Source organism: Anabrus simplex, chromosome 3 (genome assembly GCF_040414725.1).
Source record: "Anabrus simplex isolate iqAnaSimp1 chromosome 3, ASM4041472v1, whole genome shotgun sequence".
Lineage (NCBI taxonomy): Eukaryota > Metazoa > Arthropoda > Insecta > Orthoptera > Tettigoniidae > Anabrus > Anabrus simplex.
This window is the reverse complement of record NC_090267.1, coordinates 158,410,118-158,432,626: the sequence shown is the minus strand read 5'-3', so window position 1 is coordinate 158,432,626 and position 22,509 is coordinate 158,410,118. Positions and strand designations below refer to the sequence as shown.

Here is a 22,509-nt window from a genome sequence, read left to right as displayed (position 1 = left end):
CCACATACGGTACCCACTCCATAGTCTCATTTAAATACCCAATCACCTTCCAGTTGTTATTATTATTATTATTATTATTATTATTATTATTATTATTATTATTATTATTATTATTATTATTATTATTATTTACAGTTGTGTACCCATCATTCACTGGTTAATTAGCTTCCTCGGGAGATCAGTGGTGGTGTCCGATCCATGGTCACAGGTTTGATTCCAACCAGCAAAAGGAAAATAAACTTGAAAGATGGCATTACATTTTAGCACATCTACCAATAAAAATAAAACTATATTGCTCCTATAACAGCAGTCCTGCAGTCTCTTCTTACAAGGAAGTAGAAGTAAACGGGAGTGAGGAATACCCGCACTCTCTTATCTATATCATTAAGTCAGAAGTATGAAGTGAGCAAGTATATACGATGAGTAACACATGGTTGATAGTTAATCAACAAATTAATTTAAAAACCACCTAATCAGTACTTCATTTTTTTGCCTTGGGCAAAATTAAAACTACATTAGCACACACAGAACATGTTCCGACCACTTAGTGGTCTTCTTCAGCTGTATAAAGATAGCTTAGATGAAAACATTTGGACAGTAAGCACATTAAACCTTAAAACATATTACCCTACCCCCACCACTCCTTTCTTTTACTGCACCTAGAGCAATAGTTTTTAGGATCCCATGGGAAGGTGGATAGAACTCTCTCTGAAAGCGATGAGAATTATAAACCCATTTTTTGTGAGATATTTACAAAATAATGGACAGCTACTTGTGCATCTAGGAAGAGATCCAACAAGGGTAAGAGATATTTTGAGAAGGAAAGAAAGTAACTGTTGTAATAATGGCTTGTCAAATGTTGTCTATTTCACTACTCATACAAGAGAAATTGGAGACTGTGTAATTGTAACATTTTTTGGTGATTACTTCTTCCTTTACTTTCTTTTAGCATAGGAATTGATACAGAATAAACCACACCACTCAAACAACAAACATGTAAATGGGAAGAACAAAACTATAAGTATGCACTAAACCTAGAACACCTCAAAACATGCAAAAATTTGTGTCAATGTTTCCACGTACAGTGTATTGGGCAACATGAGGACATATGAATTATTATATTAATAATTTGTTTTATCAATAAAGCCCAGATACATTTGTAGTGAGATGGTGTGGTATGAGCTAGAACAAATGTGTTACTTTATTGACCTGTAGCAGTCTCATCCTTGGTTCTGACAATATGAAAGTGAGTTAAGTATGAGTAACGCTAGTTACAATTGGCTTTATGTTGCACCAACACAGATAGGTCTTATGGTGATGATGGGATAGGAAAGGGAAAGAAGTGGCTGTGGCCTTGATTAAGGTACAGCCCCAGTATTTGCCTGGTGTGAAAATGGAAAACCACATAAAACCATCTTCAGGGCTGCCGACAGTGGGGTTCGAACCCACTATCTCCCAAATGCAAGCTCACAACTGCACAGCCAACTCACTTGATAGTAATGCTAGTATATGGCCATTCTTTATGCAGCCATCCCTGTGAGGAATTGTGTGAAAATGTCAATGGACTTGGCATGCTGATAAGTAATTGCACTTTCTAACTCAAGAAAGAAAGCATCCAGGAACTACCTCACTTCTCACTTTTCTAGTATACTAAGTCAGTGACACGTAGGCTGTTTATGACAGCTGATGGTGAAGTTTATTGAGGATCCAACCAGCCTTCAGGCTGAAGACTCAATACACACTACATCATTATCACTCCTTCATTCAGATCCTTATCTAACTTGAAGTTTTGATTATGACATTCAGTAAAAACAACAAAAAAAACCCCCAGCCCTTTCTTATACCCTTCAATGAGTTTGCAGTATGTACTTAAAAGCCAACAGAGAACTTGAGAGTATATTAATGTAAACATAACACCATCTAACAACAAACAACTAACACCATCCGCAGAGCCAAGCAAAATTACCTCATGAGCCTAATGCAACAGGTTGAAAATAATTTTCAGACAAACAACTCAAGAGACCTGTACAAAGGACTTAAGAAGCAAACAACCCTGTGCACATCTCCTACCCTCATCCTCCTCGGGCAAGATGGAAAACTTCAACTGAACAATAAAGACTGCACCAAAACTCTTGCAGATTATTTCCAGGAGCTACTAAATGTAGAGGAACCTAAAGAAAAGCGTATTTTCCATGAGCCTTCACACAGGAACCCTGATTCTCAACCACCACCTATGACAGAAAAAATAATGGACATCATTGGTGGTCTCGCGAACAACAAGGCTTCAGGTGAAGACGGCATAGTTCCCGAGATGTGGAAACATGCAGATGACCAGTCTTTGCAGAGCATCTATCAAATCATAAAGGACATATGGACAACAGAGTCCCTACCCGAAGGATGGACATTTGCTGTGATTTATCCCTTCCACAAGAAGGGAAGTAAGACAGACCTCAAGAATTATAGAGGTATTTCCTTGTTACAAATTACCTACAAGATTCTCTCTGTAGCACTGCTCAATAGAGTCACCACACAGCTAGACTCACAATTAGGTGAATACCAAGCTGGTTTCCATAAGACTAGATCTTGTTCAGAACAGATACATAATCTTAAAACAAGATCTTGTTCAGAACAGGTACATAATCTTAAGACAGTTCTCAATTACAAAATCCAGACAGACACTCTCTTTTCTCCATACTATGGGAACTTTGTCTGAATGGGAAGATCCTACGATGAGCTCAAGCCACTCTGAGGAACACGATATCCAAGGTCAGGTTCAGAGGTGAACTATCCGAAAGCTTTCCAATCAGAACAGGAGTTAGACAGGATGATGGTCTCTCCTGCTTTCTCTTCAACTGTGTCCTGGAAAAGTCATTAGGTAATGGAGAACGATGCTACCACCGGGAGCTGGACTGAAGCTTGGGTACAAGAGGGACAACCTCATTGTCCCATGCCTAGCCTTTGCTGATGACCTCATTCTACTGGCAAACAATATCGAGGAGGCTACCTACAACTTACAGAGTCTTTATAGTGTAGCGGTTAAGACTGGTCTGAAGATCAGCATCCAGAAGACTGAATTTATGACCAATATCAAGGAGGCCCCTTCTACAATTCCTCTCACAGACCCTACCATACGAAAAGTACCTACAGTTAAGTACTGGGGAGAATGGATCTCTGCGAATCAAAGTGAGAACCTAGCCATAGATTCCAGATGTACCAAGTTTGAAAGGACTTATCACTCCTGTTGTAGTATCTATTAATCTACGTACCTCTCCAAGAAACTCAAACTCAGACACTACAACTCGGTCATCAAACCATCTGTTCTGTATGCTACTGAATGCCTTGTAATGGCCAGGAAGGGCCCACTCAGAAAGCTGGAGTTAAAAGAGAGGAAGATCCTGAGGAGGATATTAGGACCAATCAGAGAGGAAGGAGGCATTTACAGCATCTGCCATAATGATGAAGTGTATGAACACCAGGAGGACATTGTCATGCCTATAAGTAAAAGGCGCCTGACCATTTATGGACACTTGGTCCGTCTGGGCTCCGAAAGACTCACCAACAGGATATTCACAGTAATAGGAAGAGGCAAGGCTTCTAAGAACAAATGGATCATGTCAGTTAAGTCGGATATGGAACGATTAGATATCCCACTGGGACAAACTCACGACCGACTACTGTTCCGTCAAGCAATCCGATACAGAGAATTCTCAATGTCCCTTACAAGTAAGAAGGCTACAGGAACTAAGTGGACAGAGGAGAGAAAGCTGGCTCATAGTCAGCAAATGAAGGAGTACTGGAAGAAGAAAGCAACAACTTTACCAAAGAGTAAATATGAGCCCCGTGGTCCTCAGTAGGTCTAAACGACAAATAAGAAGAATGTAAACATAATAGCCATGCAAAAGTAGAAACATTAAAGCAGGCTCACCGTATTTTCAGCAAACATTGTAATGTCACCCTCATTCCCTGTGTAGAAGAATATGGGTCCTCCATCTTCACGCCAATGATCTGCGTTGACCAAGTATCGTATCTCAAAGGTATCATTGACAGCAAAACTGAAATGATCCACCTGCAAAGATGAACAGAGTTTGGTATGAAATAGAAATATGAATGGGACTATTGAGAGCTATTGTTCCTTTATTTGAGGCTAAGGATATCATGGGCATCAACTCTGTATTCTTTCATGTCCAAAACATTTGGTCTGTTTATTACTGTATCTACAACAGCGTGTAGAAATCTACTTGGTTCAAAGATTTGGATTTAGGCTTGGATTTGTGATATAGAAGTAATATTCCTACCTCTTACCTGAGTATTTCCTAACTAGACCAAGGATTAACTCCTGCTCTGAGGAGTTTGAGCAGGGTTCACTCAGGCTTACTGGAGTTACCTGAAGTAGTGAACGCAGTTGTGGAAGCCAAGTAATACACTGTCTGATGGGGTTAGCATGGTGTAAGGGCCATCCACATAAAAAAATCTAAAAACACGTGCTTGTCAAAATACGTTGTTGCTCCCAATCAGTCTTGTTCCATGGGAAGAATGCTAGTACACCATACAACATAATTCATCTTCAACCAAGACATCGCACAACATGTGACCCACTGCACATGAACTGGACACCATTGGTGGCAGTGTACTGGCCGTCCAGTTATGAGAATTGAAGCAAGCAAGCAAGCAGGAACAGTGGGGTGTCGTGCATATTTTACAAAGGATGTAACAATAATGTTATTGCTTTTATGTTCTACTAACTACTTTTATGGTTTTTGGAGATGCCAAGGTCTAGAGTTTTGTCCTTTGTGACAACACAGCCTTTCTGTGGATTGCTTCTGTTCTGATATAAAGACAATTGGGCAGTATTACATATGGCAAAATAATAGATCCCTATGTAAGACGTTAATTTTCAAATCAAATCAAATCAAATCAAATCAAAATCTCTTTTTTTGCAAATGAGGTGTCTACCTCGGTGGCAAATGGTACACTAAAATACATTATTGTCAAGCATCAAATTTTAAATTAATAAGAGAAGAACATTTTCTATGAATACAATAGTATAAAATTTATGCTAACAATTTTTTTCTATTAAACAAACAGCTTATCCTTAATAAATTTATAACCGAGCTCGGTAGCTGCAGTCGCTTAATTGCGGCCAGTATCCAGTATTCGGGAGATAGTAGGTTCGAATCCCACTGTCGGCAGCCCTGAAGATGGTTTTCCGTGGTTTCCCATTTTCACACAAGGCAAATGCTGGGGCTGTACCTTAATTAAGGCCACGGCCGCTTCCATCCGACTCCTAGCCCTTTCCTGTCCCATCGTCGCCATAAGACCTATCTGTGTCGGTGCGACGTAAAGCCAATAGCAAAAAAAAAAAAAAAAAAAAAAAAAAAAATTATATTGTTTACAAAATTCTACTTATAATATCTCCTATACTTACAAACATAGTCAACTGATATGTAGTATGTGGAATTACTTCAAATAACATTATAGTTTGAGATTATATTTAAATAATATGTAATTATATGTAAATAATAAATTAGTTGTAGGAAATAGATTATAGGTATAGTATACCATTTGTAATTGGGAATAGCCTGTTGGTGGTTAATGAATTTATCTATCTTCTCATACCCTTGTTACTCATGAATTTGTCTCCTGCAGCAGTCAGCCTAGCCTTCTTCCTACACCTCACATTAATCCATTTCCTCGATCGAGTTCATCTTAGGTGATTCTTATCCTTGTTTGTATCTGCAAACATTTCTGCTGCCTGATACTTAACAGTAAGACATCCAGAGTTAACATAGCTTTCCTATCGACACACAAGCCGGCCTAAAGCAGAGTATTCTATATAAATTAAGTTCCAGGGGGTCCGCTGTCTGTAATTTAATTTGTTTTGCCAACTTTTCAGATATTTATCCGATTTAGGTCAACTCAAGAACGTATCAGTGGTTTTTAGCTTATGCATCTCTTTGTCCGTTTTCCACCATCATGACAGAACGGCTGGATAGATCTTGACCAAACCTCATATAAAGAGTATACTGATCCAGGGAAAGGTTTAGATACGCACATGATTTAAAAATCACTGAGTAGAATGGGAGTTTATAGGGAATCCACAACAGTTTTCTTCCATTTTCTCTCATACTATTGATTTTCTGTAAAATCTGTGGACTACATGCAAAATATCCCTTATACGTTATGTCTCTTTGTTATGTACATTATTTCACTTTGTCACTGCACACTCTTTCCTTTGAGGGAATATTCTAGTCTGTTCAAATGTATTACTTTTAGGTCCCGGAAAATATTTAAAATGGAGGCAATTTCCATGACGGTTCAGACCTTCATTTTGTGGTAGCTGCTTTCTAAACCATAAGTCATTTCATAAAGCAGATTACACAATCGCTGCTCCATTTGGAGATCTTCGGATATGATCCTACGCCTTATTGTCTTATCTCGATTCTTTGCATTTTGGACAGCGCAGCATGTCTCGGTTACAATCAAATCTCTCCAACTTGAGTGGGACTATTGTTAGGAAAGGGGGCCTGTCATTGTAATGAAAAATATGCATCTCTATTGTGAATGGCAGCTGGTAAGTGAGCCTGCCATTATTGTTAACTCCCAAACTTGATTGTGAATGGCAGTAGGTAATGTGGCCTCCCATTATCATCTTAATTTCCCCACCCTGATCATAGAAGTCAAGACAGAAGAAAAGTCGTGGACATGCGTGGAGAAGATTTTCGTGGGGCACCTTACATCTGAAACAATGTATGGGGTCTTTCCCATTTTGTTTCTCTGATAGCGCTATGAGACATGCAATTTAATATAATCTTACCCACTGTGTGTGCAGTAACTTACGTAGAACTCCGTATACAAGATATAATACTGCAGTGGAGCACGGGTACATTTGCTAGTATAATAATTTGCTGATTGTTGTTTGAAGGACAAAAGCAAAAGGGTGAAGGTATCAGTTAAAAACTGTCAAATTTTCCTTTGGGAAAAATCAAATGATCATATATATATCTTCCATTAAATGAAAATCAAATTAGTAACAATTAATTTATTTGCCTTATTTCACAAAGATAGGTACATAGCCTTCTATATATGTCTCTCTGTCATGGCCATCCATCAGTACTTCACATCACAGCCTGTATGGTTGCTAGGTAACATCGCATCACACATTTTTTATATCACTAATTTCGTGACTCACATTTTCAGATTACCTCCCAGCTGTAAAGGCCGGTCCACATGCAGCGACTTGTCTGTGTGGGTGTCTGCGAAAATTAGATTGTTTCAGACAAATTGTTGTATTTGTACAAGTTCCAATCAGTAGCGAAAGCAGTCAGATGTTTTGATTCTTCCGCCAGAGGAATCTGATTATACATTTGATTAGGATCTAGGATGGTGAAGAACTTAGCCTTACGAAACCAAGAGAAATATGAATGAAGATCAGGAAGGGAAACTGATTTCAATACGACCTTACGGTTTAACGCCCTGTAATCAATGACAGGCGTGAAACCATCTTATATTCAATTAGGTCAGTAACACTAAGGGTAGCCACTTCTGTGGTGTAGTGGTTAGTGTGATTAGCTGCCACCCCCGGAGGCACGGGTTTGATTCCTGGCTCTGCCACGAAATTTGGAAAGTGGTACGACGGCTGGGACGCGGTCCACTCAGCCTCGGGAGGTCAACTGCGTAGAGGCGGGTTCGATTCCCACCTCAGCCATCCTGGAAGTGGTTTTCCATGGTTTCCCCACTTCTCCTCCAGGCAAATAACGGGATGGTACCTAACTTAAGGCCATGGCCGCTTCCTTCCCTCTTCCTTGTCTATCCTTTCGAATCTTCCCATCCCCTCACAAGGCCCCTGTTCAGCATAGCAGGTGCGGCCGCCTGGGCGAGGTACTGGTCATTCTCCCCAGTTGTCTCACGCTCCAGGACACTGCCCTTGAGACGGTAGTCAATATTCATTGATTTGGCCCTCAAAGGGCGACTTAAATGCACTCTACAGTGTGATGGCAGTAGCGCCAGACCTGCAGCTTAGATCCCTTCGAACAGAACAAAGATGGCCTAGTCCACCATAGCTCAATTGGTAGAGCAACCGACGCGAAATCGGGAGGTTGTGGGTACGGATCCCACTCGTATTCGGTTGGCCAATTTTGTTCTGTACTTAACATACCCTTCAACAAGTACTAAATGTACGTAACACGACCTAATAGGTTGAAAGTATTTCGATTAAACTTAGAAATCCGAACTTTAGCATGGATAAACCCTAAAATTTCTAACGGTGAAGAATTCGCCGAAATACATTTGACAGGAGAGATACAATAATCAGGAAATTTACAACAATCTTTCAATTTAGAATACCACTCCTCAGAAATAATAGAGCTAACACTTCCGGAGACTAATAGAGCCGTGACTAATTCGTTATTTATCTCAATTTTGAAAAAGGGCACAAATCCTGGGGTCTCGGAGGCGATTTTAAGACATCTCCTTGGGCCTTCAAAAGATAAATTAGAGGGTCTTTCTTCCTCAGAGAGATCGGTGCCCGACTTGACCTGGGTTGAGCCTTGAGAGGTTTGAGTTGGTAACTCAGCCGGGCTGGCTAGATTTGCGTGGGGAGAAGGTTCGGCGAGGTGGTGGCCGAGAACTACTAGATGACGGAGGAGGCTCCCTAACTACACGCAAGGTGTCTGCGCAGACATTGCCATAGCCTCGAGTGCCGAAAATGTTTTATATCGAGAAGCAAAACACAAATAAGATCTCTTATGATGGGGAAATCCCTTCGACAATGGTCTGCACAAACTGATCTTCTGAGTAATGAAGGGTGAACACCCTTGTATAAAACTTTACATTGAACCGTTCCGTTCATAGTCATATAGAGATGACCTGTAGATAATTCATATATGCAGATGAGACCACATAGGAATAACATCAGATTTTATATTTTGGTGCAATTGCACGCAACGTTGCGCGCTTTTTAAGAGATCATAGCGTCAGTAGCAAGGTGGAATTCCCAGCAGGAACAATAAATTTTTGTGAACCCACGCGAAACACTTACTCATAGCGTCTGATGCCAGCATCTTCATGCGAGACCGCAGGAGAATGCAGCTTGGAGGGAAAGGAAACTCGTTGGGTATCTCTGCCCACACAAGGAATAGCGAGATTCGGAAATAATAGCTGGAATGAGCATAATTTTCTGCACACTTCGATATGCCACATGAAGGTATTAATAATCTCTACGAATTAATGTATAAGTACCTCTACCACCGTGAGAGAAATTCCTTTTCCGTGAGCGCGCATTTCAAGTGGACCACACAGCAGGAACCTCGCGGGCGTGGGTAAACGCTCTTTCATAAATACAGCATGCGTGGCCGACGCGAGATGCATTCTCTGTGCGCATCGCTGACTGTAAGGTGTACGTGTGTGACGGCAGCTCATCGACCAGAAGACAGCCTTTATCTCCATGTGTCGCAGTTAGAGAGACTGCATTGTCCTAATGACATGTAAGTAACAATCTTATGAGATGTAAATAGGAACTTTAAACAGTAAATTGATTTAACTGTTTTCTTTAGAAAATTTTCTTTGCCATTAATTACTCTGCGCGGAGTTATACGTTGCAGTCTGATGCTAACGTGTTCTCATTTAGTGTTACAAGTTAGTGTATGCTCGAAAAGGCAGTACTGCTTCAATTATTTCAGATTAATTTCTGTCAATTGTAAGTTTCAGTAGTACGGGAGAATCGTGTGTACTGTTTTACAAATAGAAACTTACAGGAGAGTCAAGATAGCTAAAGGGAATGACTCAGAAGGCAAGAGGGGAACCTAGGCATCAAAATAAGGATACGAAATAATATGGCTTCTCCTCACAGTCCTCTAACATCCAGAATTCACCTGATACTACTCGTTCATCACGCTGGAAGCGCTGGTACGAGCCAAACCACGGGGACATCCGTCATCGCAGATAGGCGACGATCGAGAGACCGTTGGCAGCGTGCATCACCTCCAGTCAAGGCATCGTAAAAAACCAGGAGGCGGCGATCAACTCAACAGTACGAGTTTCGAGCTGAACAACGCAAGTCCTAGTGGTCGCACCAATTCAGAACCCTGCACTGCTGCCTTCCATCGACAGCATTAGCATGGGTTGCTAAATCTCATGTACGCCAGGAGAACTGCTCAGGTGTATTTACAGATGCAGGTTAGGCAAATCCTAACAGCATGGAGCAGAGATAGGGTAGTTTCAATAACTTAAAGATGTAACGTAACGTCTTCAGGCTAATATTTAAATAGTAAGTGTGTCCTCGGGCACTTGTATATAGATTATGCTCAGGACGCGCACGATTAGGATAGTTTTTTTTTTAATTCGTTAGGGCCATCTATGGACCACGGTGCTTGTGTTTTAGCTGTTTCTTGAAGTCATCGTCGTTGTTTGCCACAATTGGTGTTCTTAGCGGCTGGTTTGGCAGCTGTTTTCTTGTTGGTACCTCGAGCTTTCCTGATGGCCCAGTAGTCCTTCATTTTCCGGCTAAATTCAATCTTACGTTCCTCAGACCATTTCCTGGTCTCGTCTTTTGGTCTGTGGGTAACTTCTGTGAGGGATGTTACAAAGGATTTAGTTTTAAGAGTTGTATGATAGTTACTCCGATCAGCTATGTCGTTTTGATTTATGTGGAGTTCCGAAAGGTCCTTCTCCACTTGCTTCATCCACACGAACCCAGTAGCTTTGCCCTTGTTAGCAGCCTTGAAGATCCTATGAGATAATCTATTTGAGTCCATTCTGGATAGGTGTCCGTAAAAAGCCAGTCGCCTTCTTCTGATGGCATCTATGAGATTTTCTTGGTGTTTATATAGCTCACGATTTGGTTGATACCATCGGCTTCCATCTGGTAAAATTCTTGGTCCCACTATCCGTCTCAGGAACTTTCTTTCTTGTACCTCGAGGGCTCTTAGTGGGGTCTTCTTAGTTAAATATAGACACTCTGCTGCATAGAGGACTGACGGTCTGATTACTGCATTGTAGTGTCTTAGTTTGACATTCATCGACAGATTTTTTGAAGCATACAGCTTTCTACAGGCATGGTAAGCCTTATCTAGTTTGAGTCTCCTGTGTTCAAGAGCCATTGTTTCGCTGAGGTCCTCTGAGAACCATTCCCCAAGGTACTTTACACTTTTGACTCTCTTGATGTAGATATTATCACTGACTCTCATCTTTCCAGGGGCATCTTTGATGTTAGTAACAAACTCGGTCTTTCCTATGTTGATCAAAAGACCCGTTTTAGCCGCTATTGAGTGCAGTGTTTGGAGCTGAGTAGTAGCCTCCTGTATGTCATTTGCCAATAAAGTCAGATCGTCTGCAAAGGCTAGGCATGGTATCCTCAGGTTGTCTGCTTTAATCCCCATCCGTAATCCAGTGTTCTCTGGAAGGAATCTCATCCACTCTCTAATTATCTTTTCCAGAACGCAGTTAAATAATATACATGAGATGCCATCTCCTTGTCTCACCCCTGTTTTAATGGCGAAACTCTCCGAGAGTTGTCCTCTAAACTTTACTCTGGCTGTGGTATTGTGCAAGGTTGCTTGCACCAGCCTGTTGATCTTGTCATTAAGTCCTAGTTCTCTTAATGTATTGTAAAGAGTAATTCTATCTACTGAGTCGTATGCTTTCTGGAAGTCGACAAATATAGCTACCCATTGTCGAGCTCTTGATTTGCTGTATTGAAGGATGGTCTTCAGATTTTGTATCTGCTCGGTACAGGACCTCGATGCTCTGAACCCTGCTTGATATTCTCCTAACTCTTTATCCAACTGTCTTGTGACATGGCGTTCCAGAATCTTGGAAAATATCTTATAGGTAACAGCAAGGAGTGATATTCCTCTGTAGTTACTGGGATCTGTTTTGCTTCCCTTCTTGTGGATTGGATGGATAATGGCTGACGTCCAATCATCTGGGAGCCTCTCACTAGTCCATATGTCCAGAATTACTTTATGTATGCTCCTGAAGGTGTGTTCTCCGGCATGTTTTAGCATTTCTGCTACTATCCCGTCTTCTCCAGAAGCTTTATTGTTCTTGAGTAATTTAATTACATCTCTGACTTCTTCATACGTTGGAGGAGGGATAGTTTAATTTTGCATGTTATAATCTCTCGATTTTTGGTTTCATTTGTGTAGTAATTTGTTGTATATAAGGTCTTCAGTCAATGAAGAAAGGGTTGTCATTATTTCATCCACTAAAAGACTTGAGCAGTCTGATTTTTTATAGGCAGACCAAGAGTCAAAGGGCCTAGTTAGAAATGCATGAGGATTGTTTAGATATATCTGGTTCTGTTGTCAGACGTAATGCTATAAGATCTTCAATATTTCCTTTAATGCATCTGGGATCTTGCACGAAGTCGAGCTTGCCATGAATTCACGCATAAATAAATAAGAGACGAGAGACATGTGTTTGATAAGCCCAGAAATGATAGATAAGAGCCCTGAATTGCGCGATGGACGCAAGCATAGCTGTGAAATTATATTTGTGTGTGCAAATAAAGGCACGGAAACGTAAAAGGGACAAAGCTCTAAATGAGCTCAAATTATGAATAAATTAGAGTGCTGTGATTCGCACTGTATGGAATAAGAATACGGGTGGTACTTACACGTGAGTTGTGTTAATAAGAGGGCATGGTAATTAAGGAACTTTACTAGGGCTGGGACGTTGTGCATGAGAGTCTCGTAGTTGCGTGTTTACCAACTGTCATCCGCTCGTAAATCATCGGCAGGTCATGATGGCGCTCGACTATACGGGCAAGCTTCTTAGGTCGCAAGGGGAAGGTTTCTGACGTCACTCTCCGAGGGGAACTCTCTCTAAACGTCTGGTCGGAACAATGAAGTCTCTGTCTACCAAAAGGACTTTGACCTGTTTCTTACAGTTTTTAAAATGTGAAATATATACACGATTGCCTGTACCGTTAGTCCATGCATTTAGAGATTAATTCTGCGCATTGTTAATGAATTGTTTTCCAATTGTGTTGTAATTAGAGATGTTGCATGTCTTTCCGTGGAATCTTGAGTTCGAGTCTTTGATATCATGTATTTTGTGTTGCATGTTTAGTACCCGTATTAAGTGCGTGTGTTAACCTCAAGTCCTGCAGCATAATATAAGTAGGGATATATTTTAGTATCATTTGTATATGCGAGTTAACTTTCCGTTGATTTATTACTCTGTTTCATTTCTGTTGAGGTTGGCATTTGTCTGTGACGAATGAATAAGCTGGTAACCCGATTGCCGCTGAATCGAAGGTTGGAGATGCAAGGTTTTCCCATCATTATCTCAGACGACGACCGAAGATCTCAAATTTTAATGTCATTATTAACTAAAAAAGATCACTTGTATAAAATTTTGTTTATAATTTTATATATGAGTGCAGTCGCTTAAGTGCGGCCAGTATCCAGTATTCGGGAGATAGTAGGTTCGAACCCCGCTGTCGGCAGCCCTGAAGATGGTTTTCCGTGGTTTCCCATTTTCACACCAGGCAAATGCTGGGGCTGTACCTTAATTAAGGCCACGGCCGCTTCCTTCCCACTCCCAGGCCTTCCCTGTCCCATCGTCGCCATAAGACCTATCTGTGTCGGTGCGACGTAAAGCAACTAGCAAAAAATTATATATGAGTCATCAAAGCTCTCATTTTGTAATAAATATTTGTTATCTAAATCCGAAATTTGCAACTCACGCATTTCTTATTTTAGCTCGTGTTAGTTTATAACCTGATCGAACAATTCCTCTTCATTTTTTGTTATTGTTTCGCTGACCCATTTTACCCACTTACCCTTATTCTGATTGAGCTATGCTGTGCTGCAGAAGAGAATTTACGATTCAGGTACGCAGTGTGCCAAGGTTACTCATTTGCTGAGTAAGTTTATCCACTATTATGTACCTGTGGATCAAATCAAACAATACTGATCTGCATTTAGGGCAGTCGCCCAGGTGGCAGATTCCCTATCTGTTGTTTTCCTAGTCTTTTCCTAAATGATTTAAAAAATGAAAATTTATTGAACATCTCCCTTGGTAAGTTATTCCAAACCCTAACTCCCCTTCCTATAAATGAATATTTGCCCCAGTTTGTCCTCTTGAATTCCAACTTTATCTTCATATTGTGATCTTTCCTACTTTTATAAACGCCACTGAAACTTATTCGTCTACTAATGTCATTCCATGCCATCTCTCCGCTGACAGCTCGGAACATACCACTTAATCGAGCAGCTCTTCTTCTTTCTCCAAATTCTTCCCAGCCCAAACTTTGCAACATTTTTGTAACGCTACTTTTTTGTCGGAAATTACCCGGAACGAATCGAGGTGCTTTTATTTGGATTTTTTCCAGTTCTTGAATCAGGTAATCCTGGTGAGGGTCCCATACACTGGAACCATACTCTAGTTGGGGTCTTACCAGATACTTATATGCCCTCTCCTTTTCATCCTTACTACAACCCCTAAACACCCTCATAACAATGTACAGAGATCTGTACCCTTTATTTACAATCCCATTTATGTGATTACCCCAATGAAGATCTTTCCTTATATTAACACCTCGATACTTACAATGATCCCCAAAAGGAACTTTCGCCCCATCAACCAACCTGGTTGGTTCTCAGCATTTGCTTGATAGCAACCAGGGCATTGTAGGGCACAATATCTTGAATGAAGTCAGCTAAATTCTCGTCCAGCAAGCATGATCGTGAAATTCCACCAGAAACCTTAGAAAGGTGATCACATCGTTAGTCGAATTTATAGAAAATTTTGAGGTGCCCTTAAGCAAAATGGCTAAAGGGTGCGGCAAGCTACTGAATCCTGGAGATGTTACCGGAAATGGTGCTGGATGTTGAGGGGATTCGAAAGCTGCGTTACTGATGAAGAAAGGTGAAAGTTGTTGTAGGACAACAGATTTGCTACCCTCAGCAGATTTATTAGGATTATCTTCGGCTGTTAAGTTCACTGGTGGAAGATAGTCGCTTTTAGCACTAGCGGCTCCTGACAACAATTGAAAGGTGTTCAATCTAGCGTGTTAACTTCACTAGCATGTTCGTCCTTCAGTTTCAGAGACAATAGGTTCCTAGCCCTATTGTAAAAATGGAACAATCTAGCTTGAACACGCTTTAGCTTTTTTCTAGAAGGTTCCTACTTCATAAAACCGAGGCTAGCTCAGTAGTATTGTCGGTGATGGTGGACAGAGCATCATTAATTTCCTGTTCCTCATATACCGGAATACAGACGGGAAGCTATAACGTTTCTTTGAATTTCAAATCAAATCAATCAATACTGATCTGCATTTAGGGCAGTCGCCCAGGTGGCAGATTCCCTATCTGTTGCTTTCCTAGCCTTTTCCTAAATGATTTCAAAGAAATTGGAAATTTATTGAACGTCTCCCTTGGTAAGTTATTCCAATCCCTAACTCCCCTTCCTATAAATGAATATTTGGCCCAGTTTGTCCTCTTGAATTCCAACTTTATCTTCATATTGTGATCTTTTCTATTTTTATAAACGCCATTCAAACTTATTCGTCTACTAATGTCATTCCACGCAATCTCTCCGCTGACAGCTCGGAACATACCACTTAGTCGAGCAGCTCTTCTTTCTCTCAATTCTTCCCAACCCAAACTTTGCAACATTTTTGTAACGCTACTCTTTTGTCGGAAATCACCCAGAACAAATCGAGCTGCTTTTATTTGGATTTTTCCAATTCTTGAATCAGGTAATCCTGGTGAGGGTCCCATACACTGGAACCATACTCTAGTTGGGGTCTTACCAGAGACTTATATGCCCTCTCCTTTACATCCTTACTACAACCCCTAAACACCCTCATTACCATGTGCAAAGATCTCTCAGAGATCGGTGTCTGTAGCAACCGTGCCACCAGACTGGACATTTCTAATTAAAAGTTCGTAAATTAATTCCTCCTAGCGCAGATACCACGGTGCAAGGACTTTCCTAGGACGGGGCATAGTGAAGGAAGAGTGACAAAATTAGGAAAATTCCAAAAACAAAGGCTTTTTTCAGAGTTTGGTTTCGAATTCTATGAACAGCCGTCAAAAGGGGCTTCATCCAGACCCATTCAACCATGGTCTGCTACCCCTTGTTACGGAATTTACGTGGAGCACAGAGGTGTAAGAAGGTGCGGGCATGGATGGGTGGATAGAGAAAAGATCAAATTTAAATTTAAAACACTAAAATTCGAAATATTATTTCCTTCCATGGTTTTTTGTTTCTTTCCAGATTTTAAACTTTGTTTAACAATAACAAATAACAATAGGATAAAAGTTAGCTCGTGAGATGGAGAAACAATATTAGAAAAGCCTAGAAAAACCAGACAACGATTTAACAAATTGAGCTTGAAGTTTCCAAGTTACAAATTTGACAAGAGCTCCACCACTCCCTTCAATAAATCCTCAAGGAGACTGAACTCCAAAATTTACTACATGAGTGTCTTTGCTCCACACAGTTTCTATCTGGGAGACTACTCTCCAAAATTTACAAGATTCAAGCCTCTCCCAGGCACAATCTAACTTTTACAAAAAACAAACAGTACGCACTGTCTTATCCGCTCAACAGCCTAATTTACATTTAAATAGAAAATTAATAATAGCGTCTTTAGACTTGCTGAAAAGTTACATGTAATGATTACATTAAAATATGATTTTGAAACCTTCCGCTCGAGTTAGCTTCCTGAGACATGATTAAAAGGTGTGTGCCACTACCTTGAACTGGTTGGCCTTCCGGAAATGGACGAGGCAAAGCCCCCCTGCCTCCTCTATGAACACTCAACCTTTTGACTGGAGCGATCGAAAGACAACATGGCCCAAAAGGTCCCTACTTTTATAGCGGAGAGGAAGGTTCCAGAATTCTCTGGGTCGAAGCCCTCGACACACCTACCGTTTTGATTGGTTGATTAAAATGTACACGATTTCCTATTTGTTACAATATTAAGCAGGCGGGAAGAGATAGAAGTGCTAGTAACCTTAGAACAATCTACAAACATTTCAGCTTACACAACAAAAGAATACTAAAATACTCTTGACATTTAATTGTTCATCCTATCACCAGAGGGAGCACATAAATTGACAGTAGAGACATCTACGATAAACGTTCAAACTTCTTCCACTAGAGGTTTCCCTGTTCGTATCACAAATTGCCTTTTAAAATGCGCTTAATTTAAACGTACGGAGTTGGTGTACATCCGGTACAATCATCATCATCATCATTATTATTATTGGCGTGTGGTCTGGTGAAGGTAGAGTTGACGCCCTATAGGCGACCTGTGAGTCTGTGTGGATAGGACCCTACTTAAGATGTATTCTAATGTTATAGACGGCACAAATATCCAGCCCCCGAGTCAGAGGAATTAATGAAATGTTAAAATCCTTGACCAGGCCGGGAATCAAACCCCGGACCTCTTGGGGGAAAGGCCAGCATGCTAATCATTTAGCCGCACAATACGTTCATGATTAACTAGCTATTTAGGCTGAGTAGCTCAGGTGGCATTGCGCTTTCCTTCTGACTTCAACTTGGCAACTTCTATTCTGATTTATTACGGTTAACACGTAAACGCACTCCTGAGAGACCAAATTTCGGCACCTCGGCGTCTCCGAGAATCTTACAAGTGGTTGCTTGAACGTACAATTATTATTATTATTATTATTATTATTATTATTATTATTATTATTATTATTATTATTATTATTATTATTATTCCGGAGACTCTGTGGAACGCAGAGGTGAAAGAAGGTGCGGGCATGAATGGGTGGATAGAGAAAAGATAGAATTTTTATTTAAAACATTAAAATTAGTAATTTCATTTCTTACTTTTCCTTTCTTTTAAAATTTTTAAACTTTGCTAAGCAATAAGAAATACTCAGGTACAAAAGTTTAGCTCGTGAGCTCGAGAAAGAATGTTAGAAACTCCTAGAACAATTAGACAACATTAACATGAGCTTGAAGCTCCCCAGTTACAAATTTGATAAGAGCACCACTGCTCCCTTCAATAAATTCACAAGGAGACTGAGCTCCAAAATTTACTACATTTACAAGGAGCGTTTTGCCCCACACAATTACTTTCTAGGAGATTATTCTCCAAAATTTACAAGTTCTAGGCCTCTTAAAGACACAATCTACATTTTACCAACCATTTGCTGAACAGTCGAATTTACACAGGAAATATAAAGTAGTGAACTTTAATAGATGCCCATTCTACCTGGCCTTAGTAAAAAGAAAATGTTCAAGTTATTGGCCGGAAATCAAAATGTTGGGAGGCGAACACTTGCACTCCTCTAAAATACACTTGAAAAATACCTAAAATCCTATTTGGGCTAATGGTCCTAAGTTACAGAGGCTAAGCCTATACTACGGAGGGGACTAGACGGAGAGAAAGTTTAAATTACAAGGAAAAGAGAAATTTAAAGTTTACGAAATCATAGTCAGCTCAAAACCAATTTGAAGGGGAATACAAGAGAGTTCCCATTCTTTACTCCCTAAGTTAAATTAAGGTCTTAAACCAAATTGAGAATTTATATGGCCGGATTGCATTAAGAAAGCATTTGGAAACTTTCCCCTCGAGTTAGCTTTCTGAGACTATTACATGATTAAAAGATGTCTGCCATTACCTTGAGCTGATGAACCTTCCGGAGATGGTCCGGCTCCATGGATGAATGGTTACCGTGTTGGGCTTTGGTCACAGGGGTCCCAGGTTCGATTCCAGGCAGGGTCGGGAATTTTAACCATCATTGGTTAATTTCGCTGGCACGGGGGCTGGGTGTATGTGTCGTCTTCATAATCACTTCATCCTCATCACGACGCGCAGGTCGCCTATAGGTGTCAAATCAAAAAACCTGAATTTGGCGAGCCGAACTTGTCCTCGTACACTCCCAGCACTAAAAGCCATACGCCATTTTTTTCCGGAGATGGACGAGGCAAGCCCTCCCCTGCCTCCTACTAACACACACTACTACTGGACTGGAGCGATCAAAAGACAATGTGGCCCAAAAGGTCCCAGCTTTTATAGCGGAGAGGAAGGTTCCAGACTTCTCTGGGCCGAAGCCCTGACACACCCACAATTTCTACTGGACAATCAAATAAATATTTAAAAATTCTGATTGGTGGATTAAATAAATGTACAAAATTCTCTATTAGCTACAATATTAAGTCGGTGGGAAGAGATGGAAGTGCTAGTAACCTTAGAACACCAAAGACAATCTATAAACAATTCAGTTTAGGAAACCTTGACACACAAAATTACTTTGAAAATTGATTGTTCACTCTTGCCCCAGATGGCGCACATAAGTTGATAGTAGAGACACCTGTCGATAAATGTTTAAACTTCTTCCAAAATGAATTTCTATGTTCATGTTATAGATGACCTTCTAAAAGGTGCTTATTTTAAATGCACGGGGCGGGTGTACCTCCGGTACAATTAGTATTATTATTATTATTATTATTAACCAGCAGGTTCGATCCTAGTGGGTTTGGTGGTGCAGTAGGACCACGAACGGACTGGAAAGTCCCACTGCGCGTAAAACCATCTGACGTTGGAATTTTGAGTCGAAAAGGACTTTTCCAACATACCGTACCAGTAATTCTAAGGCGGGTACTGATGCACTCTTTAAATGTCAATCAAAATTGGGATTTGTTCCCACAATTTTGAGCACGTAAGGTGAGCCATCAACCAAATTTCCAATTCACTTGACCTCAAAATTAAGTATGCTTGTGATTTTATGCGATTTGAAGTTTGGTTGCAGCCGCAGGACCTTCAGTTTTACGCTTAATCCGAGCCAGAGAGAAGTAATTTTCCATTTCAAAAATCCTGCATGCATTGCCTGGGATTCGAACTGCGGTGATCTTGATGAGAAGCCAGTAACTATGCTATCATGTTCCGCGGTTTCACGATCATTGACCCTAAAAGATCACTTTCTGGTTGGGAGAAGTAGTGGGAATTATTGTGTTAATAGGAAGTGCAATGAAATAAACATCCGCTCCACTTAAAGTAGGGAGATGGAGTAAAGTTCAAACTAACGAGGTACGTAGCTTGGTGGTCGTACCCTAAGAAATTCACAGAAATCATAAAATTAGGTCTGATGTCAAAAGTGCGCCGAATCATCATCATCTACTGCCTTTTCCACCCCTGTAGGGTCGCGGATACGAGCTGTGTTGCTTATATGGATCAGGCCCTGATTTGCGGCAGGGTGCCCTTTTTGTTGTTTGTTGTTTAAAGGGGCCTAACAGCTAGGTCATCGGCCCAGTGCCCTTCTTGGCACCAATCATATGTGAAGAGATGTAATCACTATTGTGCGTTTCTGTGGTGGTTGGTAGTGTGGAGTGTTGTCAATTTGAAGAGAGGAGGCACCGAATCTTCTCAACTAACGTAGGCAAATGCTGGGGCTATACCTTATTAAGGCCACAGTTGCTTCCTTCCTTTCCTATTCCATCGTCGTCTAAAACCTGTCTGAGTTGGTGCGACGTTAAACCATTAGAAAAAAAAAAAAAAAAAAAAAAAAAAAACAACATATTTTGATATAACAAAGAAATAAATGAACTTTCAGCCAAATTGTTGTTCATATGTTGGCATGACAAAAAGGCTTGTTAGCACCAGGGTGAAAGAGCACATCCGGTCGGTAAAGAATGTCGCTCTTTCATCCTCCACGGAGAACGCTATAAGCCAGTCTGCCATAGCAGAACATTTCTACAGTACAGACCATGAAATCCTCTTTGACGAGGCGAAGGTCATCGCGCCTGTAAAAGACTTCTATGCTCGTCTTGTGAGGGAAGCCATAGAGATAGAGCTGCGCCCAAATAACATCAACAGGGAAGACGGCTTCAAGTTATCAAATACATGGAGACCTGTACTGCAGAAATACATGCATAACACCACCATGGCACAGCGGGGCGCACTCAAACTGTCGACAGAGGGCGGTGAATCAGTAACTTCCCTCCCAACCACCACAGTACAGCGCCACGATCCTTGAATCCAGTTAGTGGGGGTAGGCCGTGGATAGTACGGGCGTGACTTCCATGTTCCTTCAGATAATATCTTTGCTCACTGTCGGAGGCAAAACTTCACATGCCCTGATGAAGGCCAATGCAATTTGGCTGAAAGCTTAGCTTTATTATTATATATATATAGTGGCTTTAATCCAGTTCATGTATTTCTTTATGTTAATACAATGAGCCACGAAAACCTACGTTCATTAATATTTTGATATAGTCTATCCAACACACTACGGTACGCAAGTCACAATTGAGCGACAAAACTGAGGATGACGCCTTTGTGAGACACTCAGGTGACCGATTTTCAAAGAAGTACAAACTACAAGCCAGTAAAAATTAGAAACAAAGTATATGTGTTAAAAATTCGAGCTCGACAAGATATTGAAGTATATCCAAGGTTTCTGTAAGCTGCCTGTTTCTTGAGGCGTGTTGAAAGAACATTTTCCCATGGCACTCTACCTAGATAACAGTTGGTACTAGTTTGCAGTGTAGTGCAATTAAGTAGATGTTAGCCTGCTTCATCCAAGTTTGCAGGACAGAATCCTGTCACAGACGGTCGGTATTGAAGTTTAACTAAATGGAACAAGATACACTGACACAGCATTAAATAGGCAGGTGGTGGTGGCGGTGATTATTGTTTTAAGAGGAAGTAAAACTAGGCAGCCATCCTCTATGTAACAGTAATCAGAGAGAAAAAATGGAAGGGGTCCGACACTTCGAAGTAATGAAGATACCGGCCAAAGAAAGACAAGGGCCAGGAAGGGTGTGGAGTGTGAAAATGAAAGACTCTCTAGTCCTCGATAGCTAATACCATCGGGGTCGGAAAAGAACAAGAATTAATAAGGGAGGTCGGATATAATAGATGAAAGCGAGGAGCCTGACATAAGTAAGTGAAAGCACAATGCCACGACTCAGCTGAGGTCCCCGTGGTCGCCAACCCACGCTCCCAAGTTAAGAGCCCCTGGGACCCCTAAGTTCATATCGCAACTTTCATTGTTGAGGTCAGATTTTTGTATCCAAAGGGAATAGGAGTATTTAGCAGAATCCAGAAATAATAATAATAATAATAATAATAATAATAATAATAATAATAATAATAATAATAATAATAATAATAAATATTTTACTTGCTTTCATTTTGGTGTTAAGTTTGTACTTATGACCACAGCACACTTGCTGTGGAAAGAAGTTTGGAAAAAGGTATAGGCTATTTAAAGGGAAGTAAAGCTAGGAAACCATCTCATGTTATCACTATCAGAAGAAACAATGAAATAACTGTGACTCTTCGAAGAATGAGGGTATCTGCAAAAACAAAAAACAAAAGGGTGCGAAAATTTAATACTCTGCGGGCCTCACAAACCTAATAGTATTGGGGTCAAATCAAGGTCCCAGTAGTTCACCGGAGGTTCCTGAGAGCGGAATAATAAAGCAGAACTTAACTCCAATGTTTGTTTTCGTGACTAACCAAGAGGTTTATAATGTCGAAAACGATTAAGATTGTTTAGAACTTCAGGTTAATTTTTA

General features: G+C 40.6%; 1 protein-coding gene across 2 annotated transcripts in view; it reads right to left on the bottom strand.

Annotated features, from left to right (window-relative positions):
- The window catches only part of LOC136867135 (lysosomal Pro-X carboxypeptidase), a 143,591-nt gene that overhangs the window by 71,628 nt on the left and 49,454 nt on the right, over positions 1 to 22,509 (bottom strand). For both annotated transcript variants that reach the window (XM_068227033.1, XM_068227034.1), the window contains exon 2: positions 3,926 to 4,066. In XM_068227033.1, the coding sequence (XP_068083134.1) occupies positions 3,926 to 4,066 (141 nt within the window). The remainder of the gene's footprint in view (positions 1 to 3,925; positions 4,067 to 22,509) is intronic.